This window comes from Oenanthe melanoleuca, chromosome 25 (genome assembly GCF_029582105.1).
Source record: "Oenanthe melanoleuca isolate GR-GAL-2019-014 chromosome 25, OMel1.0, whole genome shotgun sequence".
NCBI classification, from domain to species: domain Eukaryota; kingdom Metazoa; phylum Chordata; class Aves; order Passeriformes; family Muscicapidae; genus Oenanthe; species Oenanthe melanoleuca.
The window spans coordinates 8021808-8048704 of record NC_079358.1 but is presented as its reverse complement, the minus strand read 5'-3'; the positions used below and the strand labels follow the sequence as shown (position 1 = coordinate 8048704).

At 59.3% G+C, this 26897-nt stretch overlaps 3 protein-coding genes across 13 annotated transcripts in view; 2 read left to right on the top strand and 1 right to left on the bottom strand.

The window, feature by feature from the left end:
- Window positions 1-38: 38 nt before the first annotated feature.
- On the top strand, window positions 39-7834 carry QTRT1 (queuine tRNA-ribosyltransferase catalytic subunit 1). Of its 2 annotated transcripts, XM_056510247.1 has the most exons (11): window positions 39-351; window positions 1377-1445; window positions 1615-1753; window positions 1823-1901; window positions 4049-4106; window positions 4149-4264; window positions 5992-6130; window positions 6225-6300; window positions 6389-6498; window positions 6595-6679; window positions 6763-7834. In XM_056510247.1, exons 1-11 carry the CDS (start codon window positions 124-126, stop codon window positions 6966-6968), a joined length of 1305 nt encoding a protein of 434 aa, XP_056366222.1. In that variant the 5' UTR covers window positions 39-123; the 3' UTR covers window positions 6969-7834. The 2 variants fall into 2 exon arrangements, with proteins under 2 accessions (XP_056366222.1, XP_056366221.1); XM_056510246.1 differs by lacking the exon at window positions 4049-4106 and having other exon boundaries at window positions 6763-7833.
- A 375-nt stretch (window positions 7835-8209) lies between these two features.
- On the top strand, window positions 8210-12654 carry LOC130262805 (beta-1,3-galactosyltransferase 2-like). 2 transcript variants are annotated; one of them, XM_056510283.1, is made up of 2 exons: window positions 8210-8316; window positions 11455-12654. In XM_056510283.1, the coding sequence occupies exon 2, from the start codon at window positions 11461-11463 to the stop codon at window positions 12457-12459; it is 999 nt and encodes a 332-aa protein (XP_056366258.1). In that variant the 5' UTR covers window positions 8210-8316; window positions 11455-11460; the 3' UTR covers window positions 12460-12654. The 2 variants fall into 2 exon arrangements, with proteins under 2 accessions (XP_056366258.1, XP_056366257.1); XM_056510282.1 differs by lacking the exon at window positions 8210-8316 and adding an exon at window positions 9190-9259.
- A 3593-nt stretch (window positions 12655-16247) lies between these two features.
- The window catches only part of ILF3 (interleukin enhancer binding factor 3), a 30077-nt gene continuing 19427 nt past the window's right edge, over window positions 16248-26897 (bottom strand). For 4 of the 9 annotated variants that reach the window (XM_056510095.1, XM_056510098.1, XM_056510091.1 and 1 more), the window contains exons 15-20: window positions 25138-25314; window positions 23630-23786; window positions 22741-22794; window positions 20391-20738; window positions 18462-18590; window positions 16248-16716 (exon numbers count right to left, since the gene is read on the bottom strand). In XM_056510095.1, the coding sequence (XP_056366070.1) occupies window positions 16586-16716; window positions 18462-18590; window positions 20391-20738; window positions 22741-22794; window positions 23630-23786; window positions 25138-25314 (996 nt within the window). In that variant the 3' untranslated portion in view covers window positions 16248-16585. The remainder of the gene's footprint in view (window positions 16717-18461; window positions 18591-20390; window positions 20739-22740; window positions 22795-23629; window positions 23787-25137; window positions 25315-26897) is intronic. The other 5 variants (XM_056510100.1, XM_056510094.1, XM_056510099.1 and 2 more) reach the window with 2 other exon arrangements.

The following is a 26897-nucleotide window of genomic DNA, read 5'->3' as shown; positions in this document are numbered from 1 at the left end:
CCTTGGGCGTCTCCGGGCTCGGGCGTTTCCCCAACCCCACCAGGCCCAACATGGCGCCCGCGTTGCCCTGGTAACCATCACTTCCGGCGCGGGCGCGTCCTTTTCCGGTCATATGCATCCAAGATGGCGGCGCCCACAGCGGGGCCGCCGCCGGTGCTGCGGATCGTGGCCGAGTGCGGCCGGAGCCGCGCCCGCGCCGGGGAGCTGCGGCTGCCGCACGGCACCGTGCCCTGCCCGGTGTTCATGCCCGTGGGCACCCGCGGCACCGCCAAGGGGCTGACGGCGGCGCAGCTGGCGGCGCTGGGCTGCCGCATCTGCCTGGGCAACACCTTCCACCTGGGCACGCGGCCGGTGAGCGGCACCGGGGGGAACCGGGGGGGGGAAAGAACGGGGGGCAACGGGCTCCTTCCCCTGCGCCGCTCGCGGCTGGGAACTCCCGCCATTCCCGGAGAATTCCCGGAGAATCCCGCTCGGTTCCCGGTTAATTCCGATGACGTTCCCAGTCAATTCCCGGTTAATTCCCCGTGCCGTTCTCGGTCAATTCCCGGTTCATTCCCGGTTCCATTCCCGGTCAATTCCCGGTTCCATCCCAGTTAATTCCCGGTCAATTCCCGGTTCTGTTCCCGGTTCATTTCCGATCAATTCCCGGTTCCATTCCCGGTCCATTCCCGGTTCATTTCCGGTCAATTCCCGGTTCCATTCCCGGTCCGTTCCCGGTGAATCCCCGGTTCATTTCCGGTCAATTCCCGATTCCATTCCCGGTCAGTTCCCGGTCCATTCCCTGTTCATTCCCGGTTCCATTCCCGGTTCATTTCCGGTCAATCCCCGGTTCCATTCCCGGTTAATTCCCGTTGCCATTCCCGGTAAATTCCCGGTCAATTCCCGATTCCACTCCCGGTCTATTCCCGGTCAATTCCCGGTTCCATTCCCGGTCAATTCCCGGTTCCGTTCCCGGTTCATTTCCGATCAATTCCCGGTTCATTTCCGGTCAATCCCCGGTTCCATTCCCGGTTAATTCCCGTTGCCATTCCCGGTGAATTCCCGGTTCCATTCCCGGTCAATTCCCGGTTCCATTCCCGGTTAATTCCCGGTCCATTCCCGGTTCAATTCCCGGTCCATTCCCGGTCCATTCCCGGTTCATTTCCGGTCAATTCCCGGTTCCATTCCCGGTTAATTCCCGGTTCCATTCCCGGTTCATTTCCGGTCAATCCCCGGTTCCATTCCCGGTTAATTCCCGTTGCCATTCCCGGTAAATTCCCGGTCAATTCCCGATTCAACTCCCGGTCTATTCCCGGTGAATTCCCGGTTCCATTCCCGGTCAATTCTCGATTCCATTCCCGGTCAATCCCCGGTTCCATTCCCGGCTCCCCCCGCAGGGCTCGGAGCTCGTTCGCCGCTCCGGGGGTCTGCACCGGTTCATGGATTGGCCGCACAACCTGCTGACGGTGAGACCCCCGATTTGAGCGGTTACACCCCCAGAACTCCCCGGATTTTCGGGGTATCCCCCCCATCCCGGGCTCTCCCACCCCCCCCATCCCGTTTTTGGGGTCCCCCCATCCCGTTTTTGGGGTCCCCCCATCCCGTTTTTGGGGTCCCCCGCCCCGTTCTCCCCAGGACAGCGGCGGGTTCCAGATGGTGTCGCTGCTGCAGCTCTCGGAGGTGTCGGAGGAGGGGGTTCTGTTCCAGCCCCCCCACGGGGGGGAGCCGATCCTGCTGAGCCCCGAGCGGTCCATGGAGATCCAGAACGCGCTGGGTGAGGGGGGACCCGGATTTGGGGGGGATTTTGGGGGGGCTCACACCCTGACCCCCCCTCCCCTCGCAGGGGCTGATATCGTGATGCAGCTGGACGATGTCGTGAGCAGCACCACGACGGGGCCGCGCGTGGAGGAGGCCATGGACAGGTGGGGGGGCCCTGGGACCCCCTGAGACCCCCCCAGGATCTTCCAGGACTCACCTGGGATTCCCCTGAGACCCTCCTGGAACCCCTCAGGCCCCCCCCCGACCCTCCTGGGATCCCCAGGACCCCTCTGAGAGCCCCCCCAGGTCCCCTTAGAACCCCTCCCTGACCCTCCTGGACCCACCAGGACCCTCCTGAGACCACCCCAGGACCCCCCAGGACCTCCCTGACCCTCTTGAGACCCCCAGGGCCCTCCTGGAACCCCCCCAAAACACCCCCAGGACCTCCCCCAGAAACCCTGAGACCCCCCTCAGGACCCTCCTGGACCCCTCATGCCCCCCACAGGACCCCTTAACCATCCTGGGACCCCTCAGGACCCCCGAGGACCCCCCCCAGGACAATCCTGGAACCCTCAGGATCCCCTGAGACCCCCCCCCAGGACCTCCCTAGGACACCTTGACCCTCCTGGAAGCCCCTGGGACCCCCCCAGAACCCCCCTAGGACCCTCCTGGAACCCTCAGGACCCCCTGAGACCTCCCCAGGACCCCTCTGGAACCCCCCCAGGACTCTCCTGGACCCCACTGAGACTCCTCCATGTCTCCCCCAGACATCCCCAGGACCCCCTGCCCCTACTGGAAACCCGCAGAACCCCACCTGGGACCCCTCAGAACACCCCCGGGACCCTCCTGGAACCCCCCAAGTTTCCCCCATATCCCCCCATATCCCCCCAGGTCCATCTGCTGGCTGGATCGCTGTGTGGGGCTCACAGACGCCCAGGTCCATTCCCAGCCCCCCATATCCCCCCATGTCCCCCCATATCCCCCATATCCCCTATCCCTCTCCCCAGGTCCATTCGCTGGCTGGATCGCTGTGTGGGGCTCTCAGCCCCATGTCCCCCCATATCCCCCCATATCCCCATATCCCCATATCCCCATATCCCCATATCCCATATCCCCATATCCCCATATCCCAATCCCCAATCCCCATATCCCCATATCCCCATATCCCCATATCCCCCATATCCCCCATATCCCCATATTCCCATATCCCCCATATCCCCATATCCCCATATCCCCCCCATATCCCCATATCCCCATATCCCCATATCCCCATATCCCCCATATCCCCCATATCCCCATATCCCCCATATCCCCCATATTCCCCATATCCCCATATCCCCATATCCCCATATCCCCCATATCCCCCATATTCCCCATATCCCCATATCCCCATATCCCCATATCCCCCATATCCCCCATATCCCCCATATCCCCCATATCCCCATATCCCCCCATATCCCCATATCCCCATATCCCCCATATCCCCATATCCCCATATCCCCCATATCCCCCATATCCCCATATCTCCCCAGGTCCATCCGCTGGCTGGATCGCTGTGTGGGGCTCTGAGCCCCCTAGAGCCCCCCCATATCCCCATATTCCCATATCCCCATATCCCCTCTCTCCCCCCAGGTCCATCCGCTGGCTGGATCGCTGTGTGGGGCTCACAGACCCCCCAGAGCCCCCCCAGGTCCATTCCCAGCCCCCCATATCCCCATATCCCCCCTCTCTCCCCCCAGGTCCATCCGCTGGCTGGATCACTGTGTGGGGCTCACAGCCCCATATCCCCTATCCCTCTCTCTCCCCAGGTCCATCCGCTGGCTGGATCACTGTGTGGGGCTCTGAGCCCCCTAGAGCCCCCCCATGTCCCCCCATATCCCCTCTCCCCCAGGTCCATCCGCTGGCTGGATCGCTGCCTGGCCGCTCACAGCCCCCCATATCCCCATATCCCCATATCCCCATATCCCCATTCCCAATTCCCATATCCCCATTCCCATCCCCATATTCCCATATCCCCATATCCCCCCATATCCCCCCATATCCCCCATATCCCCTCTGTCCCCCCAGGTCCATCCGCTGGCTGGATCGCTGTGTGGGGCTCTCAGCCCCCTAGAGCCCCCCCATGTCCCCCCATATCCCCTCTCCCCCAGGTCCATCCGCTGGCTGGATCGCTGCCTGGCCGCTCACAGCCCCCCATATCCCCATATCCCCCCTCTGTCCCCCCAGGTCCATCCGCTGGCTGGATCACTGCGTGGGGCTCACAGACCCCCCCAGAGCCCCCCCATGTCCCCCCATCTCCCTCTCCCCCCAGGTCCATCCGCTGGCTGGATCGCTGCCTGGCCGCTCACAGCCCCCCAGAGCCCCCCCAGGTCCATTCCCAGCCCCCCATACCCCCATATCCCTCCCCCCAGGTCCATCCGCTGGCTGGATCGCTGCCTGGCCGCTCACTCCCGCCCGCAGCAGCAGCTGCTCTTCGCCATCCTGCAGGGGGGGCTGGAGCCGGAGCTGCGCCGGCGCTGCGCCCGAGGTGGGGCCTTCATCCCCCTCTTCATCATCCTCACCCTCATCCCTGGGCCTTCATCCTCCTCATCATCCTTATCATCCTCAGCATCATCCCTGGGCCTTTATCCTCCTCATCATCCTCACCCTCATCCTTATCATCCTCAGCGTCATCTTTATCCTCCTCATCATCCTCATCATCCTCAGCATCATCTTCATCCTCCTCATCATCATCTTCATCCTCCTCATCATCCTCACTCTCATCCCCCTCACCCTCATCCCTGGGCCTTCATCCTCCTCCTCTCATCATCCTCACCCTCATCATCCTCACCCTCATCCCTGGGCCTTCCTCTCCTTCATCCTCCTCCTCTCATCATCCTTATCACCCTCATCAGCTGCCTCACCCTCATTCTCATCCCTGCGCCTTCCTCATCATCCTCACCCTCATCCCTGGGCCTTCATCCTCCTCATCCTCATCCCTGTGCCTTCCTCTCCTCAGCCTCATCCTTGCACCTTTGTCATCATCCTCAGCCTCATCCCTGGGCCTTCCTCACCCTCCTCATCCTCATCCCTGTGCCTTCCTCACCATCCTCAGCCTCATCCCTGTGCCTTCCTCTCCTCAGCCTCATCCTTGCACCTTCCTCACCCTCCTCATCCTCATCCCTGGGCCTTCCTCACCCTCCTCATCCTCATCCCTGCTTGGGAGGGGCTCTGGGAATCCTGGGGCAGCTCAGGGAGGGGCTGGGGGGAGCTCAGCTGCTCCTGGGAGGTTCAGGGGTGGTTTGGGGGGGGGGGGGGGGCTCAGGGATAATTTGGGGATAATTTTGGGGGGTCCCAGGGTGATTTTGGGGGGTCCCAGGTGATTTTGGGGGGTCCCCACCCCCGTTTCCAGCCATGACCCAGTGGGATGTTCCCGGTTTCGCCATTGGGGGCCTGGGGTGGGTTCAGGGGGGGTTGAGGTGACTCAGGGGGTCCCTGGGGGTTCAGAGATAATTTTGGGGGGCCCAGGGTGATTTTGGGGGTCCCAGGGTGATTTTGGGGGGTCCCTGTCCCCATTTCCAGCCATGACCCAGCGGGATGTTCCCGGTTTCGCCATCGGGGGCCCGGGGTGTGGTCAGGGGGCGTTGAGGTGACTCAGGGGGGCTCAGGGATGATGTTTTGGGGTTCAGGGATGATTTTGGGGGTCCCAGGGTGATTTTGGGGGGTCCCAGGATGATTTTGGGGGGTCCCCGTACCCGTTTCCAGCCATGACCCAGCGGGACGTTCCCGGTTTTGCCATCGGGGGCCCGGGGTGTGTTCAGGGGGTTAAGGTGACTCAGGGGGGCTCAGGGATGATCTGGGGGTTCAGGGATGATTTTGGGGGTCCCAGGGTATTTTGGGGGTCCCAGGGTGGGATTTTGGGGGGTCCCCACCCCCGTTTCCAGCCATGACCCAGCGGGATGTTCCCGGTTTTGCCATCGGGGGCCTGGGGTGGGTTCAGGGGGGTTGAGGTGACTCAGGGGGTCCCTGGGGGTTCAGAGATAATTTTAGGGGGTCCCAGGGTGATTTTGGGGGGTCCCCACCCCCGTTTCCAGCCATGACCCAGCGGGACGTTCCCGGTTTCGCCATCAGGGGCCCGGGGTGTGTTCAGAGGGTTAAGGTGACTCAGGGGGGCTCAGGGATGATCTGGGGGTTCAGGGATGATTTTGGGGGGTCCCAGGGTGATTTTGGGGGGTCCCAGGGTGATTTTGGGGGGGTCCCTGTCCTCATTTCCAGCCATGACCCAGCGGGACGTTCCCGGTTTTGCCATCGGGGGTCTCAGCGGCGGCGAGGACAAGGCGCGGTTCTGGCGCACGGTCAAGTTCAGCGCCGAGCTGCTGCCCAGGGACAAGCCCCGCTACCTGATGGGCGTGGGGTGAGTGTGGGGGGGTCCCCTCAGCCCCCCCAGAGCCCCCTGAGCTGGGGGAGACCCCCAGGATCACCCCCAAATCCCAAATTCCACCCCCCAGCTACGCCACGGACCTGGTGGTGTGCGTGGCGCTGGGCTGCGACATGTTCGACTGCGTCTTCCCCACCCGGACTGCCGTGAGTGGGGGTGGTTTTTTGGGGACCCCAGACCCCTCCCCAAAATTTGGGGCACCCCCCCCGACCCCCCTCTCCCCTCCCACTGCAGCGTTTCGGTTCTGCCCTGGTGCCCTGGGGATCCCTGCAGCTCAAAAATCACCAATTCGCCAAAGATTTCCGCCCCATCGACGCCGACTGCGGCTGCCCCACCTGCCAGAGGTGAGTGGGGGGGTTCAGGGGCGGGATTTTGGGGGTGCTCAGGGTGGGGCTGAACCCCTCAAACCCCCCAAAACCCCCCAAATTTCCCCCCCTCAGGTATTCCCGGGCGTACCTGCACGCTCTGCTGCGCTCCAACACGGCGGCGCTGCACCTGCTGACCCTGCACAACGTCGCCTACCAGGTGGGGCTGGGGGCGTCTGGGGGGGTTTTTTGGGGGGTTTGGGGGGTCCCAGCACCCCTCTAACCCCCGGGAACCCCCCCCAGATGAAGCTGATGGGTTCCATCAGGGAGAGCATCGTGCAGCGGCGCTTCCCCGAGTTCGTGCGGGAGTTCATGGACGTGATGTACGGGGGGAGGGGGGGCGCCCCCCAGTGGGCAAAGGAGGCGCTGGAGAGCGTGGGGATCAGCCTGGATTGAGGGGAGCCCCCCCAGAACCCCCCTGGATTGAGGGGGGGGTCAGCCTGGATTGAGGGGATCCCCCCCAGAACCCCCCTGGGTTGAGGGGGGATCAGCCTGGATTGAGGGGAGCCCCCCCAGAACCCCCCTGGATTGAGGGGGGATCAGCCTGGATTGAGGGGAGCCCCCCCAGAACCCCCCTGGGTTGAGGGGGGATCAGCCTGGATTGAGGGGAGCCCCCCCAGAACCCCCCTGGATTGAGGGGGGATCAGCCTGGATTGAGGGGAGCCCCCCCAGAACCCCCCTGGGCTGAGGGGGGATCAGCCTGGATTGAGGGGAGCCCCCCCAGAACCCCCCTGGGTTGAGGGGGGATCAGCCTGGATTGAGGGGAGCCCCCCTAGAACCCCCCTGGGCTGAGGGGGGATCAGCCTGGATTGAGGGGAGCCCCCCTAGAACCCCCCTGGATTGAGGGGGGGGTCAGCCTGGATTGAGGGGAGCCCCCCCAGAACCCCCCTGGGTTGAGGGGGGATCAGCCTGGATTGAGGGGAGCCCCCCTAGAACCCCCCTGGGCTGAGGGGGGATCAGCCTGGATTGAGGGGAGCCCCCCCAGAACCCCCCTGGGTTGAGGGGGGATCAGCCTGGATTGAGGGGAGCCCCCCCAGAACCCCCCTGGATTGAGGGGGGGGTCAGCCTGGATTGAGGGGAGCCCCCCCAGAACCCCCCTGGGTTGAGGGGAGCACCCCCTGAATTGAGGGGAGCCCCCCAGAACCTTCCCAGGATTCCTGGGAACCCCCCTGGATTGAGGGGAGCCCCCCCCGTTCTCACCCCCCACCTTTGTCCTCCTCTCTGTATTTTTATACTTTTTTTTTTTTGCGGTTTTTTTACTATTTTGGGGTTTTTTAAAGGGTGGGAAATAAAAGAGTCTGGAAAGGAAACGGGTCCTGTGGTTCCAAATGGGGCTGGGGACACATTTTGGGGACACATTTTGGGGACACATTTTGGGATTTTGGGACTTTGGAAATGGGGAATCCCGGAACTGCGGGAGGGGAATTCCCGCAGGCGACATTCCCGGTTCTCCCTTGGGTGACATTTCCCGTTCCCACGGTGGCCTTTGTCCCTCTGTCCCTTTGTCCCTCTGTCCCACTGGGCTGGGGTGGCAGGGACACCTGAGCTCGGTGTCACCTGCGTGTGCGGTGGCCGCGGTGACACCTGTTGGGTGACGTCACTCGGTGTCACCCCTGGCCGCAGCAGGAAGTTTGGGTGGGTGTGGCCGGGGCGGGGCCCCGCCCGGGTGTGGCACCTGCGTCACCTGCGCCCGCACATTTCTGAGCCCGCGGGCACGGCGGCCACAGAGCAGCGCGGGCGGGAACTGGGAGCACTGGGAAGGGCTGGGAGCTGTGCTGGAGTGAACTGGGAACTACTGTGAGTGACTGGGAGTTACTGGGAGTTACTGGGAGCTGGGAGTGACTGGGAGCACTGGGAAGGACTGGGAGCTGTGCTGGAGTGAACTGGGAACTACTGGGAGTGACTGGGAGTTACTGGGAGTGACTGGGAGCTGTGCTGGAGTGAACTGGGAGCCAATGGGACACGCTGGGATTGACTGGGAGCCACTGGGAAAGGCTGGGAGCTGTGCTGGAGTGAACTGGGAGCCACTGGGAGTCACTGGGACACGCTGGGAGTGACTGGGAGCCACTGGGAGTGACTGGGACACGCTGGGAGCCACTGGGAGTGACTGGGAGCTGTGCCTGGAGTGAACTGGGAGCCACTGGGACACGCTGGGATTGACTGGGAACCACTGGGAAAGGCTGGGAGCTGTGCTGGAGTGAACTGGGAGCCACTGGGAGTGACTGGGACATGCTTGGGAGTGACTGGGAGTCACTGGGACACGCTGTGAGTGACTGGGAGCCACTGGGAAAGGCTGGAACTGGCACTTGGAGTGAACTGGGAACTACTGTGAGTGACTGGGATATGCTGGGAGTGACTGGGAGCCACTGGGAAAGGCTGGGAGCCGTGCTGGAGTGAACTGGGAGCCACTGGGAGTGACTGGGAGCTGTGCCTGGAATGAACTGGGAGCCACTGGGACATGCTGGGATTGACTGGGAGCCACTGGGAGTGGCTGGGAGCTGTGCTGGAGTGAACTGGGAGCCACTGGGAGTAACTGGGACACGCTGGGAGTGACTGGGAGCCACTGGGAGTGACTGGGACATGCTGGGAGCCACTGGGAGTGACTGGGAGCTGTGCTTGGAGTGAACTGGGAGCTACTGGGAGCCACTGGGACACGCTGGGAGTGACTGGGAGCCACTGGGAATGACTGGGAGCCACTGGGAAGGGCTGGGAGCTGTGCTGGAGTGAACTGGGAACTACTGTGAGTGACTGGGACACACTGGGAGCCACTGGGAGTTACTGGGAGCTGTGCCTGGAATGAACTGGGAGCCACTGGGACACGCTGGGATTGACTGGGAACCACTGGGAAAGGCTGGGAGCTGTGCTGGAGTGAACTGGGAGCCACTGGGAGTAACTGGGAGTGACTGGGAGCCACTGGGAGTGACTGGGACATGCTGGGAGCCACTGGGAGTGACTGGGAGCTGTGCCTGGAGTGAACTGGGAGCTACTGGGACACGCTGGGAGTGACTGGGAGCCACTGGGAAAGGCTGGGAGCTGTGCTGGAGTGAACTGGGAGCCACTGGGGGTCACTGGGACACGCTGGAATTGACTGGGTGCCACTGGGAAAGGGGTGGGACTGGCACCTGGAGTGAACTGGGAGTCACTGGGACACACTGGGAGAAGCACCTAGAATTAACTGGGAGCAACTGGGAGCTACTGGGAGCCCGTGGAAGTCACTGGAAGCTACTGGGAGTCACTGGGAAACACTGGGGGGAGCACCCAGGTTTAACTGGGAGCTACTGGGAATCACTGGAAGCCACTGGGGAGGACTGGGAGCAGCACCTAGGGTTAACTGGGAGCTACTGGGAGTCACTATGAGTGACTGGGATGCACTTGGGTTTAACTGGGAGTCACTGGGAAAGGGTGGGAGCAGCACCTGGGGTTGACTGGGAGGCACTGGGACGCACTGGGAAGGGCTGGGAGCAGCAGCCGGGGTTAACTGGGAGGCACTGGGAGGGTCCCAGTTGGGAGGGTGGGGGTTGGGGTTTCCAGGGACGCCGTTCCCGGCAGCCGCTGCCGCCCTTTGTCCCTTTGTCCGTCTGTCCCACCCTGTGACAGCGAGGGACGCCCAGCGCTGGGGGAACTGGGAGCGACTGGGAGGGACTGGGAGGGACTGGAGTGTGCGCTTGGAACGGACTGGGAGCCACCAGACTGAACTGGGAAGCGCCCAGGCAACTGGGGGAGAACTGGGATGAACTGGGAAAGCCCAGGGGTGAACTGGGATGGACTGGACTCAGCCCCAGGACCCCCAAACTGGTCAGACTGGTGGAACTGGAGGGCCCCCGGCGGCGCCTCCCGCCCTTATCGCAGCCGGAGCCGGAACCTTATCGGGACCGGGGCGGGGGGCGCGGGGGGGACCGGGAATGGGGAGGGGGCACAGAGGGGACCGGGAATGGGGAGGGGGCGCGGTACTGGTGCGGTTCTGGTACTGGTGGGATTCTGGTACCAGTGGGATTCTGGTACCGGTGGGATTCTGGTACTGGTGGGATTCTGGTACCGGTGGGATTCTGGTACCAGTGGGATTCTGGTACCAGTGGGATTCTGGTACCAGTGGGATTCTGGTACCGGTGGGATTCTGGTACCGGTGGGATTCTGGTACCAGTGGGATTCTTGCTGGTGGGGTTCTGGTGCCAGTAGGATTCTGATACCAGTCGGGTTCTGGTGCTGGTGGGAATTCTAGTGCCAATGGGATTTTTGCCAGTGGAATTCTCCTACCAGTGGGATTTTTGCCAGTGGGGCTCTGGTACTGCTGGGATTCTGGTGCTGATGGGATTTTTGCCAGTGGGGTTCTGGTCCCGTGGGATTCTGGTCACAGTTTGGTTCTGGTCCCGTGGGATCCTGGTCCCGTGGGGTTCTGGTCCCGTGGGGTTCCGGTGCCACTGGGGTTCTGGTCCCAGTGGGGTTCTGGTCCCGTGGGATTCTGGTCCCATGAGGTTCTGGTGCCGCTGGGGTTCTGGTCCCAGTGGGGTTCTGGTCCCGTGGGATTCTGGTCCCAGTGGGGTTCTGGTCCCAGTGGGATCCTGGTCCCGTGGGGTTGTGGTCCCAGTTTGGTCCTGGTCCCGTGGGGTTCTGGTACCACTGGCGGTTCTGGTCCCGTGGGGTTCTGGTGCCGCTGGGATTCTGGTCCCAGTGGGGTTTCTGGTCCCAGTTTGGTTCTGGTCCCAGTGGGGTTCTGGTCCCGTGGGGTTCCGGTGCCAGTGGAGTTCTGGTCCCAGTGGGGTTCTGGTCCCAGTGGGGTTCTGGTCCCAGTGGGGTTCTGGTCCCGTGGGGTTCTGGTCCCAGTTTAGTTCTGGTCCCGTGGGGTTCTGGTACCACTGGCGGTTCTGGTTCCGTGGGGTTCGGTGCCGCCGCTCGCGGTCCCGCCCCGTGCCCACCGCACCCCTCTCTCTCCCGCAGGTGCCCATGAAGCTGCCCCCGCCGTGCCGCCTGCTGCTGCTGCCGCTGGCCGCGGCGCTGGCCCTGCTGGCCCTGCACTCCCAGCGCCCGCCGCCCCCTCCCGGCGCCACCCCCGCGGCCCCCAGCCCCGTTTCACACCGCGACGCCAACGCCACGCCGGCCCCGCGGCCCACGCGGCACCCGCTGCAGCCGCCGTACCCGCACCCGTACCGCTTCCTGCTCAACCACCCCGACAAGTGCCGGCGGCGGGCGCCGTTCCTGGTGCTGCTGGTGGTCACCTCTCCGGCCGACCTGGCCGCCCGCCAGGCCGTGCGCCGCACCTGGGGCGACGAGAGCGCCGTGCCGGGGCTGAGCGTGCTGCGCCTCTTCCTGCTGGGGCTGCACCCGCGCTTCGGCGCCGAGCTGCGCCCGGTGCTGCAGGAGGAGGACGAGCTGCACCAGGACCTCATCCAGCAGGATTTCCTCGACACCTACAACAACCTGACGCTCAAGACGCTGATGGGGCTGGAGTGGGTGAGCCGCTTCTGCCCCAACGCCAGCTACGTGATGAAGGCCGACCACGACGTCTTCCTCAACCTGGAGTTCCTGTGGCGGCTGCTGCGGCCGGTCAGGACGGATTTCCTGACGGGCTACGTGTACCGGCACACGGGGCCGCTGCGGAACCGAGCCTACAAGTGGTTCGTGCCGCGGGACGTCTACCCCAACGACACGTACCCGCCGTACTGCGGCGGGCCGGCCTACGTGCTGTCGGCCGACCTGGCGCTGCGGGTGTTCGCCGTGGCGCAGCTGCTGCCCGTCATCAACATGGAGGACGCGTTCGTGGGCATCTGCCTGCACGCCCTGGGCGTTGGCGTCACCGACCCGCCGCCCGGCGCCTTCAACATGTACCGGCTGGACTACGACAAGTGCCGCTTCTCGCGGCTGGTGATGGTGCACCACTACTGGCCGCAGGACCTGCTGCGCGTGTGGCCGCACTTTCGGAACGACTCCATCAGGTGTCCTTAGGGGTGTTGTCCCCCTGTCACACTGACTGTCACCGCGGTGACGCCGCCGTCTGGGTGTTGCTGAGGACACGGTTCTGGTTCTGTCCCTCCCTGGGACGGTCCCGTCCCTCTGAGCCGCAGGATTTGGAGCTGCTGCTCCGTCCGTTCGTCCCCTGAGGTGTGGGTGGGTTCTGGTGCGGGTGGGTTTGGTGTGATTTGGTTTTGGTGTGGTTGGTTTTGCTGTGGTTGGTTTTGGTGTGGTTGGGTTTTGGTGCAGTTGGTTTTGGTGCGGTTGGGTTTGGTATGGTTGGGTTTTGCTGTGGTTGGGTTTTGATGTGGTTGGGTTTTGCTGTGGTTGGGTTTTGCTGTGGTTGGGTTTTGCTGTGGTTGGGTTTTGGTGCGGTTGGGTTTGCTATGGTTGGGTTTTGGTGTGGTTGGTTTTGCTGTGATTGGGTTTTGCTATGGTTGGGTTTTGGTGTGATTGGGTTTTGCTGTGATTGGGTTTTGGTGTGGTTGGTTTTGGTGTAGTTGTGTTTTGGTGTGATTGGTTTTGGTGTGGTTGGGTTTTGCTGTGGTTGGTTTTGGTGTGGTTGGTTTTGGTGTGGTTGGTTTTGCTATGGTTGGGTTTTGGTGTGGTTGGTTTTGCTGTGGTTGGTTTTGGTGTGGTTGGTTTTGGTGTGGTTGGTTTTGCTATGGTTGGTTTTGGTGTGGTTGGGTTTTGGTGTGGTTGGTTTTGCTATGGTTGGGTTTTGGTGTGGTTGGTTTTGCTGTGATTGGGTTTTGCTATGGTTGGGTTTTGGTGTGATTGGGTTTTGCTGTGATTGGGTTTTGCTATGGTTGGTTTTGCTATGGTTGGTTTTTGCTGTGGTTGGTTTTGCTGTGCTTGGTTTTGCTGTGCTTGGTTTTGGTGTGGTTGGTTTTGCTATGGTTGGGTTTTGCTGTGGTTGGTTTTGCTGTGGTTGGTTTTGCTGTGGTTGGTTTTGGTGTAGTTGTGTTTTGGTGTGGTTGGGTTTGTGCTATGGTTGGGTTTTGCTATGGTTGGGTTTTGCTGTGGTTTGGTTTTGCTATGGTTGGTTTTGGTGTGGTTGGTTTTGCTGTGGTTGGTTTTGCTATGGTTGGTTTTGCTGTGATTGGGCTTTGCTGTGGTTGGTTTTGGTGTGGTTGGTTTTGGTGTGGTTGGTTTTTGCTGTGGTTGGTTTTGCTATGGTTGGGCTTTGGTGTGCTTGGTTTTGGTGTAGTTGTGTTTTGCTGTGATTGGTTTTGGTGTGGTTGGTTTGCTGTGGTTGGTTTTGGTGTGGTTGGGTTTTGCTGTGGTTGGTTTTGGTGTAGTTGGTTTTGCTGTGATTGGGTTTTGGTGTGGTTGGTTTTGCTGTGGTTGGTTTTGCTATGGTTGGTTTTGGTGTGGTTGGTTTTGCTGTGGTTGGTTTTGCTGTGGTTGTGTTTTGCTGTGATTGGTTTTGGTGTGGTTGGTTTTGGTGTGGTTGGTTTTGGTGTGGTTGGTTTTGCTGTGGTTGGTTTTGCTATGGTTGTGTTTTGCTGTGGTTGGTTTTGCTGTGATTGTGTTTTGCTGTGGTTGGATGTTGAAGGGTTGAGCCGGGACGTGCCAGGACCGGGGATTTGGCGTTGCTGTGTTAAGTTATATTTGATGTTTGTAATAAAAGGGCTGGAGCCTCGTCTGGGCCGATGGAGCGGGGCTGGGCAGGGGTGTGGGGCGGGAGTGGGATCGCTCTGGGCACGTTTTGGGGGGTTTGCCAGGCCCTGCCTCATTCCCGGTGTTTGCCAGGCCCTGCCTCATTCCCGGTGTTTGCCAGGCCGTGCCCCATTCCCAGTTCCGTTCCCGGTGTTTGCCAGGCCCTGCCCCGTTCCCAGTTCCGTTACTGGTGTTTGCCAGGCCCTGCCCCGTTCCCAGTTCCGTTACTGGTGTTTGCCAGGCCCTGCCCCGTTCCCAGCTCTGTTCCCGGTGTTTGCCAGGCCCTGCCCCGTTCCCAGTTCCATTCCCGGTGTTTGCCAGGCCCTGCCCCGTTCCCAGTTCCGTTACTGGTGTTTGCCAGGCCGTGCCCTGTTCCCAGTTCCATTCCCGGTGTTTGCCAGGCCCTGCCCCGTTCCCAGTTCCATTCCCGGTGTTTGCCAGGCCCTGCCCCGTTCCCAGTTCCATTCCCGGTGTTTGCCAGGCCCTGCCCCGTTCCCAGTTCCATTCCTGGTGTTTGCCAGGCCCTGCCCCATTCCCAGTTCCATTCCCGGTGTTTGCCAGGCCCTGCCCCGTTCCCAGTTCCATTCCCGGTGTTTGCCAGGCCCTGCCCCGTTCCCAGTTCCGTTACTGGTGTTTTCCAGGCCCTGCCCCGTTCCCAGTTCCATTCCCGGTGTTTGCCAGGCCCTGCCCCGTTCCCAGTTCCATTCCCGGTGTTTGCCAGGCCCTGCCCCGTTCCCAGTTCCATTCCCGGTATTTGCCAGGCCCTGCCCCGTTCCCAGTTCCGTTACTGGTGTTTGCCAGGCCCTGCCCCATTCCCAGTTCCGTTACTGGTGTTTGCCAGGCCGTGCCCCGTTCCCAGTTCCGTTACTGGTGTTTGCCAGGCCCTGCCCCGTTCCCAGTTCCATTCCCGGTGTTTGCCAGGCCGTGCCCCATTCCCAGTTCCATTCCCGGTGTTTGCCAGGCTCTGTCCCAATCCCAGTTCCGTTCCCGGTGTTTGCCAGGCCCTGCCCCGTTCCCAGTTCCGTTACTGGTGTTTGCCAGGCCGTGCCCCATTCCCAGTTCCGTTACTGGTGTTTGCCAGGCCGTGCCCCGTTCACAGTTCCATTCCCGGTGTTTGCCAGGCCCTGCCCCGTTCCCAGTTCCGTTACTGGTGTTTGCCAGGCCCTGCCTCATTCCCAGTTCCATTCCCGGTGTTTGCCAGGCCCTGCCCTGTTCCCAGTTCCGTTACTGGTGTTTGCCAGGCCCTGCCCCGTTCCCAGTTCCGTTACTGGTGTCTGCCAGGCCCTGCCCCGTTCCCAGTTCCATTCCCGGTGTTTGCCAGGCCCTGCCCCGTTCCCAGTTCCGTTACTGGTGTTTGCCAGGCCCTGCCCCGTTCCCAGTTCCGTTACTGGTGTTTGCCAGGCCGTGCCCCGTTCCCAGCTCAGTTCCTGGTGTTTGCCAGGCCCTGCCCCGTTCCCAGTTCCGTTACTGGTGTTTGCCAGGCCCTGCCCCGTTCCCAGTTCCATTCCCGGTGTTTGCCAGGCCCTGCCCCGTTCCCAGTTCCGTTACTGGTGTTTGCCAGGCCCTGCCCCGTTCCCAGTTCCGTTACTGGTGTTTGCCAGGCCGTGCCCCATTCCCAGCTCTGTTCCTGGCAGGGTCCAGGGTCCACCTCCACCGGCACGAGGCTCATCCAGTGGAGCCATGAGAACCCAGTTCAGCTCAAGTTCACCCCCAGTTCAGCTCAATTTTAGCCCCAGTTAGCCCCAAAATGTTCCCAGTTTGGCCCCAGTTCAGCCCCAGAATGTCCCCAGTTTGGCCCCAGAATGTCCCCAGTTCATCCCCAGTTCAGCCCCAGAATGTCCCCAGTTCAGCCCCAGTTTGGCCCCACTTTGACCCCACTTCAGCCCCAGTTCAGCTCAATTTCAGCCCCAGTTTGGCCCCAGTACAGCCCCAGTACTCTGACCTGAAGGGGTTTTAGGAACAAATACTCAGAATTTGGAGGTTTTTTTTATGGGATTCCTCCAAATTGGAGGTGCAGAACAACACCTTGTGAGCCCCAACTATCCCAAATTTTGGGTTTATTCACCTCCCCCGCCCCGACCCCATTCCCCAAAAAACCTGAAACCACCAAAGCCAGAAAATACCGAAAAAAGCTCCTTTTTAACGCACTTCACAAAAGCAGAACAACGAGGGCCCCTCCCCCAGCTGAGGCCTGGGAAAAGGCTCTGGAATTTGGACTTCCAAAAAAAAAACAAAAAAAAACCCAAAAACAAAACAAAACAAAAAAAAAAAAAAAATCCCAAAAATAATAATAATAATCCTATTTAGACCAAGTCGTCGTGGCAACTACGACCCATTAAATAGAGGCCCAGGGCGGTGACGGGGTCACACAGAGCAAGGGGATGGGGGGGGGGAGGAAATGCTGGGATTTGGGGGGGATTTGGGGTGGATTTGGGGCGGATTTGGGGTGTTTTGGGGTTTATCTGTACTGGTAACTCATGCTGTGCTCGCTCCTGCCGTAGCCGCCCTGCGACGCCTGGTACGAGCTCGGGGCGCCGCTGTAGTTCTGGGAGCCGGGGGAGCTGTAGTTGGACTGGGAGGAGTAACCACCTGTGGGAGGGGAGGAGGAGGAGGAGGAGGAGGAAGAGAGAAAAGAGGAGGATGAGGAGGATAAAGGAGGATGAAGGAGGAGGAGGAGGAAGGGGAGGAGAATGAAGAAGGAGGAGAATGAGAAGAAGGAAGAGAGAAAAGAGGAGGAAGAGGAGAAAGAGGAGGACGATGAGGAGGATAAAGAAGGATGAAGGAGGAGGAGAAGGAGGATGAAGGAGGAGGGGGAGGAGAATGAAGAAGGAGGAGGAGGAAGGAGGATGAGAAGGAGGAGGAGGAAGGAGGATGAGGAGGAGGAGAATGAGAAGAAGGAAGAGAGGAAAGAGGAGGAAGAAGAGAAAGAAGAGGAGGAAGAGGAGAAGGATGAAGGAAGAGGAGGTAGAAGGAGGAAGTAGGAGAAGGAGGAGGAGGACAAGGAGAAGGAGGTGGAGGAGTATGAAGGAGAAGGAGGATGAGGAGGATAAAGGAGGATGAAGGAGGAGGAGGAGGAGGATGAAGGAGAGGAGGAGGAGGAGGAGGGGGAGGAGAATGAAGAAGGAGGAGGAGGAAGAGGAGAAAGAGGAGGAGGAGGAGGATGAAGGAGGATGAAGGAGGAGGAGGTAGAAGAAGGAGGAAGGAGGAGGAGGACAAGGAGAAGGAGGTGGAGGAGGATGAAAGAAAAGGAGGAAGAGGAGGACGAAGAGAGGATGAAGGAGGAGGAGAAGAAAGAGGAGAAAGAGGAGGAGGATGAAGGAAGAGGAGAATGAGAAGAAGGAAGAGAGGAAAGAGGAGGAAGAGGAGAAAGAGGAGGATGAAGGAGGATGAAGGAAGAGGAGGTAGAAGGAGGAAGTAGGAGAAGGAGGAGGAGGACAAGGAGAAGGAGGTGGAGGAGGATGAAGGAGGATGAAGGAGGAGGAAGAAGGAGGAGGAGAAGGAGGAGGAGGAAGGAGGATGAAGGAGGAGGAGAAGGAGGATGAAGGAGGAGGAGAAGGAGGAGGAGGAGGAAGAGGAGAAAGAGGAGGAGGATGAAGAGGATAAAGGAGGATGAAGGAAGAGGAGGTAGAAGAAGGAGGAAGGAGGAGGAGGAAGGAGGAGGAGGAGGATGAAGGAGAAGGAGGAAGAGGAGGAGGAAGACGATGAGAGGATGAAGGAGGAGGAAGGAGGAAGAGAAGAAAGAGGAGAAAGTGGAGAAAGAAGAGGGAACAGGAGGAGGTAGAGGGAGGAAGAGGAGAAGGAGAAAGAGGAGGAAGGAGGAGGACGAGGAGGACAAGGAGAAGGAGGTGGAGGAGGATGAAGGAAAAGGAGGAAGAGGAGGACGAAGAGAGGATGAAGGAGGAGGAGAAGAAAGAGGAGAAAGTGGAGAAAGAGGAGGAGGATGAAGGAGGAGGAGAATGAGAAGAAGGAAGAGAGAAAAGAAGAGGAAGAGGAGAAATAGGAGGAGGAGGATGAAGGAGGATAAAGGAGGATGAAGGAGGAGGAGGTAGAAGGAGGAAGGAGGAGGAAGGAGGAGGAGGACAAGGAGAAGGAGGAAGAGGAGGAGGATGATGAGAGAGAGGACGAAGGAGGAGGAGAAGAAAGAGGAAAAAGTGGAGAAAGAAGAGGGAAGAGGAGGAGGAGAAGGAGGAGAAGGAGGAAGAGGAGGAGAAGAAGGAAGAAGAGGAAGAATAGGAGAATGGAGGAGGATGAAGAGGAGGAAGAGGAGGAAGAGGAAGAGCAGAGTTAGTCCCTGTGCACCCCCAGCCCCTCCCCTGGGCCCATCCCGTACTGACCTGCCTTACCTTGGTAGGAGGAGCCCCCCGAGCCCCCCGAGCCCCCGTAGCCCCCGTGGGAGCCCGAGCTGTAGGAGCCGCCCCCCGAGTAGCTGCTGCCACCACCACGGCCACTGCTGCTGCTGTAACCTGCAATTGAGGGGAAAAACGGGGTGAGGGACCCCAAAAACCTGCTGTAACCTGCAATTGAGGGGAAAAACGGGGTGAGGGACCCCAAAAACCTGCTGTAACCTGCAATTGAGGGGGGGAAAATGGGGTGAGGGACCCCAAAAACCTAAATGGGAGTGAGGGACCCCAAAAACCTGCAATTGAGGGGGGAAAATGGGGTGAGGGACCTCAAAAACCTGCTGTAACCTGCAATTGAGGGGAAAACGGGGTGAGGGACCCCAAAAAACCTAAATGGGGGTGAGGGACCCCAAAAAATCAAAATGGGGGTGAGGGTGTGGGAGAGACCCCCGGGTTCAACTGGACCCCCAGGGGACCCCCAGTTCCAGGGGGATTTGGGGGATCCTCACCCCACCCTGCTCTGTCCCCTCTCCCTGGCACTGACTCAGCCCAGCCCCAAATCGAGGGATTTGGTCCCAATCCTTCTCAAAATCCCAGTTCCAGCTCCAGGAGGGGCAGCTGGGAGTGACTGGGACACACTGGGAGTGACTGGGACACACTGGGAGTGACTGGGACACACTGGGAGTGGCTGGGATACACTGGGTGCAGCACCTGGAGTTGACTGGGAGCTGCTGGGAAAGTCTGGGAACAGCACCCAGGGTTAACTGGGAGTCACTGGGACACACTGGGAGTCACTGGGGCACACTGGGAGTCCTTAGGAGTTGCTGGGAAGGGCTGGTGGCAGCACCCAGGGTTAACTGGGAGCTACTGGGACACCCCAACCTCAACCCCTACTCTGACCCCAATCCCAACCCAAACCCCAATGCTGATCCCAACCCCAACCCTGATCCCAATCCCAAATCCAACCCCGACCCCAAATCCAATCCCAACCCCAAATTCAACCCCAACCCTGATCCCAACCCCAAATTCAACCCCAAATCTCCCCAAACCCCCTGTCCCTGCTGTCACTCACTGTATTTGCTCTCATAGCTGTAGTCAGACCCCAAATCCAACCCCAAACCCCCTGTCCCTGCTGTCACTCACTGTATTTGCTCTCATAGCTGCAGTCAGACCCCAAATCCAACCCCAAACCCCCATCCTCACCATCACTCACTGTATTTGCTCTCGTAGCTGCAGTCAGACCCCAAACCCCCCTGTCCCCCCCATCACTCACTGTATTTGCTCTCATAGCTGCAGTCAGACCCCAAACCCCCCCAAACCCCCTGTCCCTGCTGTCACTCACTGTATTTGCTCTCGTAGCTGTAGTCAGACCCCAAACCCCCCATCACTCACTGTATTTGCTCTCATAGCTGTAGTCAGACCCCAAATCCAACCCCAAACCCCCTGTCCCTGCTGTCACTCACTGTATTTGCTCTCGTAGCTGCAGTCAGACCCCAAACCCCCACAAACCCCCCATCACTCACTGTATTTGCTCTCGTAGCTGCAGTCAGACCCCAAATCCAACCCCAAATCTCCCCAAATCCCCTGTCCCTGCTGTCACTCACTGTATTTGCTCTCATAGCTGCAGGCAGACCCCAAACCCCCCCAAACCCCCATCCCCACCATCACTCACTGTATTTGCTCTCGTAGCTGCAGTCAGACCCCAAACCCCCCCAAACCCCCCTGTCCCCCCCATCACTCACTGTATTTGCTCTCGTAGCTGCAGTCAGACCCCAAATCCAACCCCAAACCCCCTGTCCCTGCTGTCACTCACTGTATTTGCTCTCGTAGCTGCAGTCAGACCCCAAACCCCCCATCACTCACTGTATTTGCTCTCATAGCTGCAGTCAGACCCCAAACCCCCACAAACCCCCCATCACTCACTGTATTTGCTCTCGTAGCTGTAGTCAGAGCCCCCTCCTGGCGAGTTGTACGAGTTGGAGTACGAGTAGCCGCCCTGGCCGTGCCCGTAGCCCTTCTGCTTGCCCTGCCCGGGGCCGTAGCCGCCGTACTGGCCCTGCCCGTAGGGCTGCTGGCCCTGGTGGCCGCCGTAGCCGGAGCTGTAGGAGCCCTTCTGGCCCCCCCCGTGCTGCTGCTTCTTGCCGCCGTGCTTGGGGGGCGCGGGGGCCCCGCTGTAGCCGTCGCCCCCCTGGTAATAGGAGCCGTAGCCCGAGGAGCCGCCGCCGCCGCCGCCCCCCGAGTTGGAGTGGCCACCGTTGCTGTAGAACTGGCCTGGGGTGGAGAGGGGGGTCAGTGTTGCTCCACCAGGGGAGGGAGGGGCAGGTTTTTGGGGTCTGGAGGGGATGGAGACGCCTTGGAAACCCGGGACCCCAGTGGGTTTGTGCCTGTGGGGCCGTTCCCAGGCAGATCCTGCATGTGGAGACACCCCTGGGATGGATTCGCACTCAAAACAGTGTCAGGAACTCCAGAAGGGATCTCCCAGTGATCCATCCCAGTGATCCCAGAGGGATCCATCCCTGTGATCCCAGCAGGATCCATCCAGATCCATCCCAGTGATCCCAGCAGGGATCTCCCACCCTGATCCATTCCAGTGATCCCAGCAGGATCCATCCAGATACATCCCAGTGATCCCAGCAGGGATCTCCCATCCAGATCCATCCCAGTGATCCCAGCAGGGATCTCCCTGTGATCCATCCCAGTGATCCCAGCAGGGATCTCCCATCCAGACCCATCCCAGTGATCCCAGCAGGGATCTCCCATCCAGATCCATCCCAGTGATCCCAGCAGGATCCATCCAGACCCATCCCAGTGATCCCAGCAGGGATCTCCCTGTGATCCATCCCAGTGATCCCAGCAGGGATCTCCCTGTGATCCATCCCAGTGATCCCAGCAGGGATCTCCCTGTGATCCATCCCAGTGATCCCAAAGGGATCTCCCATCCAGACCCATCCCCGTGATCCCAGCAGGGATCTCCCTGTGATCCATCCCAGTGATCCCAGCAGGATCCATCCAGATCCATCCCAGTGATCCCAGCAGGGATCTCCCATCCAGACCCATCCCAGTGATCCCAGCAGGGATCTCCCTGTGATCCATCCCAGTGATCCCAGCAGGGATCTCCCTATGATCCATCCCAGTGATCCCAGCAGGGATCTCCCTGTGATCCATCCCAGTGATCCCAGCAGGGATCTCCCTGTGATCCATCCCAGTGATCTCAGCAGGGATCTCCCTGTGATCCATCCCAGTGATCCCAGCAGGGATCTCCCATCCAGATCCATCCCAGTGATCCCAGCAGGATCCATCCAGACCCATCCCAGTGATCCCAGCAGGGATCTCCCTGTGATCCATCCCAGTGATCCCAGCAGGGATCTCCCTATGATCCATCCCAGTGATCCCAGCAGGGATCTCCCTGTGATCCATCCCAGTGATCCCAGCAGGGATCTCCCTGTGATCCATCCCTGTGATCCCAGCAGGGATCTCCCTGTGATCCATCCCAGTGATCCCAGCAGGATCCATCCAGATCCATCCCAGTGATCCCAGCAGGGATCTCCCATCCAGACCCATCCCAGTGATCCCAGCAGGGATCTCCCTGTGATCCATCCCAGTGATCCCAGCAGGGATCTCCCCATCCCAGTGATCCCAGCAGGGATCTCCCATCCAGACCCATCCCAGTGATCCCAGCAGGGATCTCCCCATCCCAGTGATCCCAGCAGGGATCTCCCCATCCCAGTGATCCCAGCAGGGATCTCCCATCCAGACCCATCCCAGTGATCCCAGCAGGGATCTCCCATCCAGACCCATCCCAGTGATCCCAGCAGGGATCTCCCATCCAGACCCATCCCAGTGATCCCAGCAGGGATCTCCCATCCCAGTGATCCCAGCAGGGATCTCCCATCCAGACCCATCCCAGTGATCCCAGCAGGGATCTCCCATCCAGACCCATCCCAGTGATCCCAGCAGGGATCTCCCATCCAGACCCATCCCAGTGATCCCAGCAGGGATCTCCCATCCAGACCCATCCCAGTGATCCCAGCAGGGATCTCCCATCCAGACCCATCCCAGTGATCCCAGCAGGGATCTCCTGTCCAGACCCATCCCAGTGATCCCAGCAGGGATCTCCCATCCAGATCCATCCCAGTGATCCCAGCAGGGATCTCCCATCCAGACCCATCCCAGTGATCCCAGCAGGGATCTCCCATCCAGACCCATCCCAGTGATCCCAGCAGGGATCTCCCATCCCAGTGATCCCAGCAGGCAAAAGGCAACGAGCACTCACTGTAGCCAGCAGTGGCAGAGTTCCCTCCGTAGCCGTAGCTGCCGTACCCGGATCCTGGAGCAGGAGGAGAAAATGTTGGAGTGAACAGAGATCCCAGGGGATCTGGGGGAGTCATTCCCCACATGGGGGGCCCTGGGAAATCCAGGAGTCATGGACAAAAAAACAGAGGGGGATTTGATCCCTCACAGGGATTTGGGGGGCTCTGGAATGCCCAGGACCCACTCCCACAATGCTGGAGGGAAATGGAAGGTTCTGGAACATGCAAGAGCCATGGATACAATACCAGAGCAGGGGTCACTATCCCATGGAAGGCTCTGGAATGTCCAAGATCCATGAACACAAAGCCAGAGGGGGATTTGATCCCTCACAGGGATTTGGGGGGCTCTGGAGCATCCAGGAACCACGGACACAATACCAGAGGGGAGAGAAGGGGGGGCCACTCCCCCATGGAAGGTTCTGGAACATCCAGAAGCCACTGACAACCCAGAAGAGGATTTATTTCCTCACAGGAATGTGGGGGGCTCTGGAATCTTCAAGATCCATGAACACAAAGCCAGAGGAGGATTTGATCCCTCACAGGAATTTGGGGGGCTCTGGAATCTCCAAGATCCATGGACAAAAAGCCAGAGGGGGATTTGATCCCTCACAGGAATGTGGGGGGGCTCTGGAATCTTCAAGATCCATGAACACAAAGCCAGAGGAGGATTTGATCCCTCACAGGAATTTGGGGGGGTGGGGCTCTGGAACATCCAGAACCCAAACCCACAATGCTGAGTGGGGGGTGTCACCCCTTCATGGAAGGTTCTAGAACATCCAGGAGCCAAGGACACCCCCACCCCCAGGCTGCCAGGGGGGGGCTGTGGCCCCCAGCCCTGCTGCTGGCCCTCACCTGTGTTCAGGTAGCCGCCGTGGTTGCCCCCGTAGCCGCCCCGGCCTCGCCCCCGGCCCCTCATGTTGCCGCCGCGGCCTCGGCCCCGCATGTTGGGGGGTGGGGGCGCCTCGTTGTGCATGGGGCCGCCCCCCATCCCAAAGCCTGGGTTGTGCTGCTGTGGGGACAAAGGGGAGGGGACACAGGGGGTCACCTGGAGCTGGGGGTTTTCGGGAAATCCCAAAAAAAAACTCTCCAGAAACAGGACGGCGCTATCCCAGGAGTGAGAGCCACCCCGAAGAGGGGGAGACAATATTTGGGCACGTCCAAATCCTGAGGTTTTACTGCAGAACCTTGTGGGGTTTGGGGTTCCAAGGGGTGTGATCTGCTCCCAGTCCCAGAAAAGGATCAGGCCCCAGAGCCAGGGGCTGGAGAGTCACCCCAGAGTCAGACCCCAGAGTTTTCCCACTCCACACCAGTTCCCATCGCTCTTTTCCCACTCCAGACCAGTTCCCATTGCTTTTCCCACTCCAGACCAGTTCCCATTGCTCTTTTCCCACTCCAGACCAGTTCCCATCTCTCTTTTCCCACTCCAGACCAGTTCCCATTGCTTTTCCCACTCCAGACCAGCTCCCATCCCTCTTTTCCCACTCCACACCAGTTCCCATCGCTCTTTTCCCACTCCAGACCAGTTCCCATCTCTCTTTTCCCTCCAGACCAGTTCCCATTGCTTTTCCCACTCCAGACCAGTTCCCATTGCTCTTTTCCCACTCCAGACCAGTTCCCATCTCTCTTTTCCCACTCCAAACCAGCTCCCATTGCTTTTCCCACTCCAGACCAGCTCCCATCCCTCTTTTCCCACTCCACACCAGTTCCCATCGCTCTTTTCCCACTCCAGACCAGTTCCCATTGCTTTTCCCACTCCAGACCAGTTCCCATTGCTCTTTTCCCACTCCAGACCAGTTCCCATCTCTCTTTTCCCACTCCAGACCAATTCCCATTGCTTTTCCCACTCCAGACCAGTTCCCATTGCTTTTCCCACTCCACACCAGCTCCCATCCCTCTTTTCCCACTCCAGACCAGCTCCCACTGCTCCTTTCCCACTCCAGACCAGTTCCCATCTCTCTTTTCCCCCTCCAGACCAGTTCCCATTGCTTTTCCCACTGCAAACCAGTTCCCATTGCTTTTCCCACTCCAGACCAGTTCCCATCCCTCTTTTCCCACTCCACACCAGCTCCCACTGCTCCTTTCCCACTCCAGACCAGTTCCCATTGCTTTTCCCACTCCAGACCAGTTCCCATTGCTCTTTTCCCACTCCAGACCAGCTCCCATCCCTCTTTTCCCACTCCAGACCAGTTCCCATTGCTTTTCCCCCTCCAGACCAGTTCCCACCTCTCTTTTCCCCCTCCAGACCAGTTCCCACCTCTCTTTTCCCACTCCAGACCAGTTCCCATTGCTTTTCCCACTCCACACCAGCTCCCATTGCTCCTTTCCCACTCCAGAGCTGTGGGACTGTGGGTTTCACTCACTTTGACTGGGAATTTGGGGCCACCCCTGGCCTGGACAGGGGCTCTTTTCTTCTTGTTCTGCTCGATGGCCACGGGAGCGTCCGGGAACAGCTTCTCCAGCGCGGCCAGCGCCGCGTAGGCTTTGGCCACCTTCTTGTTGGAGCCAGCACCTTGGAACTTCTGCCCGTCCACCTCCACCTGGCCAAGGGGTGGAACCACACAGTGAAGCAGGAAAAGAATGGAGAGCTACAGGGAATCCCAGAGCTGAGTCACAGAATGATGAGCTTTGAAAGGTTCCTCCCAACACAAATGTGTTGGGTGGATGTGGCCAGAAGTGTGAATTGTTAAATCAGGTGGGGCAGTGATTCATCTCCTCCCTGGCACATTTTATCTGCTCATGGGCCATCTTTAAAGCAGCTGGGGCAATCAGCTTTATCTTCCCACAGCCCATCCTCCCTCCAGGAGACATGTCCTGTTAATGGGCCAGGTGTTTAAAACCAGGTAGGGCAGTGTTCTTTATCTTTTCACAGCCCATCCTCCCTCCAGGAGATATCTCCTGTTAATGGGCCAGGTGTTAAAAACCAGGTAGGGCAGTGTTCTTTATCTTCCCACAGCTCATCCTCCCTGCAGGAGACATCTCCTGTTAATGGGCCAGGTGTTAAAATCCAGGCAGGGCAGTGTTCTTTATCTTCCCACAGCCCATCCTCCCTCCAGGAGATATCTCCTGTTAATGGGCCATCTTTAAAGCAGCTGGGGCAATCATCTTTATCTTCCCACAGCCCATCCTCCCTCCAGGACACATCTCCTGTTAATGGGCCAGGTGTTAAAAACCAGGTAGGGCAGTGTTCTTTATCTTTTCACAGCCCATCCTCCCTCCAGGAGATATCTCCTGTTAATGGGCCAGGTGTTTAAAACCAGGTAGGGCAGTGTTCTTTATCTTTTCACAGCCCATCCTCCCTCCAGGAGATATCTCCTGTTAATGGGCCAGGTGTTTAAAACCAGGTAGGGCAGTGTTCTTTATCTTCCCACAGCTCATCCTCCCTCCAGGAGATATCTCCTGTTAATGGGCCAGGTGTTTAAAACCAGGTAGGGCAGTGTTCTTTATCTTTTCACAGCCCATCCTCCCTCCAGGACACATCTCCTGTTAATGGGCCAGGTGTTAAAAACCAGGTAGGGCAGTGTTCTTTATCTTCCCACAGCTCATCCTCCCTCCAGGAGATATCTCCTGTTAATGGGCCAGGTGTTAAAAACCAGGTAGGGCAGTGTTCTTTATCTTCCCACAGCTCATCCTCCCTCCAGGAGATATCTCCTGTTAATGGGCCAGGTGTTAAAAACCAGGTAGGACAGTGTTCTTTATCTTTTCACAGTCCATCCTCCCTCCAGGAGATATCTCCTGTTAATGGCCATTGAGTCCCAGTGCATGACTGATAAAATTACATCATCCACTGGGAGATGCTCCAGCCAGGGGAGGAGCCAAACATTTCCTACCCAGATAAAAACTGAGATTTTGGACTCCAAGGAACCTTCTTCCCACTGGATTCCAGAGACCTTTCCACATCATCCCTGGAGCTTCAGAGGAAAACTGTAACACTGCTCCAGCTGAACCACATCTGCCCCTGCAGGAGGATGCAGCCACCATTGAATGGGACTGTGCCAACACCCTGACTGACTGACGGGTGTCAGCTTGGATTCTGACTCTGGCAGGGTTTGGGGATTGTTGTTTGTAATACTGTATTTCTATTTTAATTTTCCTAGTAAAGAACTGTTATCCCTATTCCCAT

Coding starts and splice junctions, on each gene's coding strand:
- QTRT1 (XM_056510247.1), top strand. CDS start 124: ATGGCGGCGCCCACAGCGGGGCCGCCGCCGGTGCTGCGGATCGTGGCC. Junction 1,754..1,822: donor GGAGATCCAGAACGCGCTGG/GTGAGGGGGGAC, acceptor CTCCCCTCGCAG/GGGCTGATATCGTGATGCAG. Junction 4,265..5,991: donor GCGCCGGCGCTGCGCCCGAG/GTGGGGCCTTCA, acceptor CCTCATTTCCAG/CCATGACCCAGCGGGACGTT.
- LOC130262805 (XM_056510283.1), top strand. CDS start 11,461: ATGAAGCTGCCCCCGCCGTGCCGCCTGCTGCTGCTGCCGCTGGCCGCG.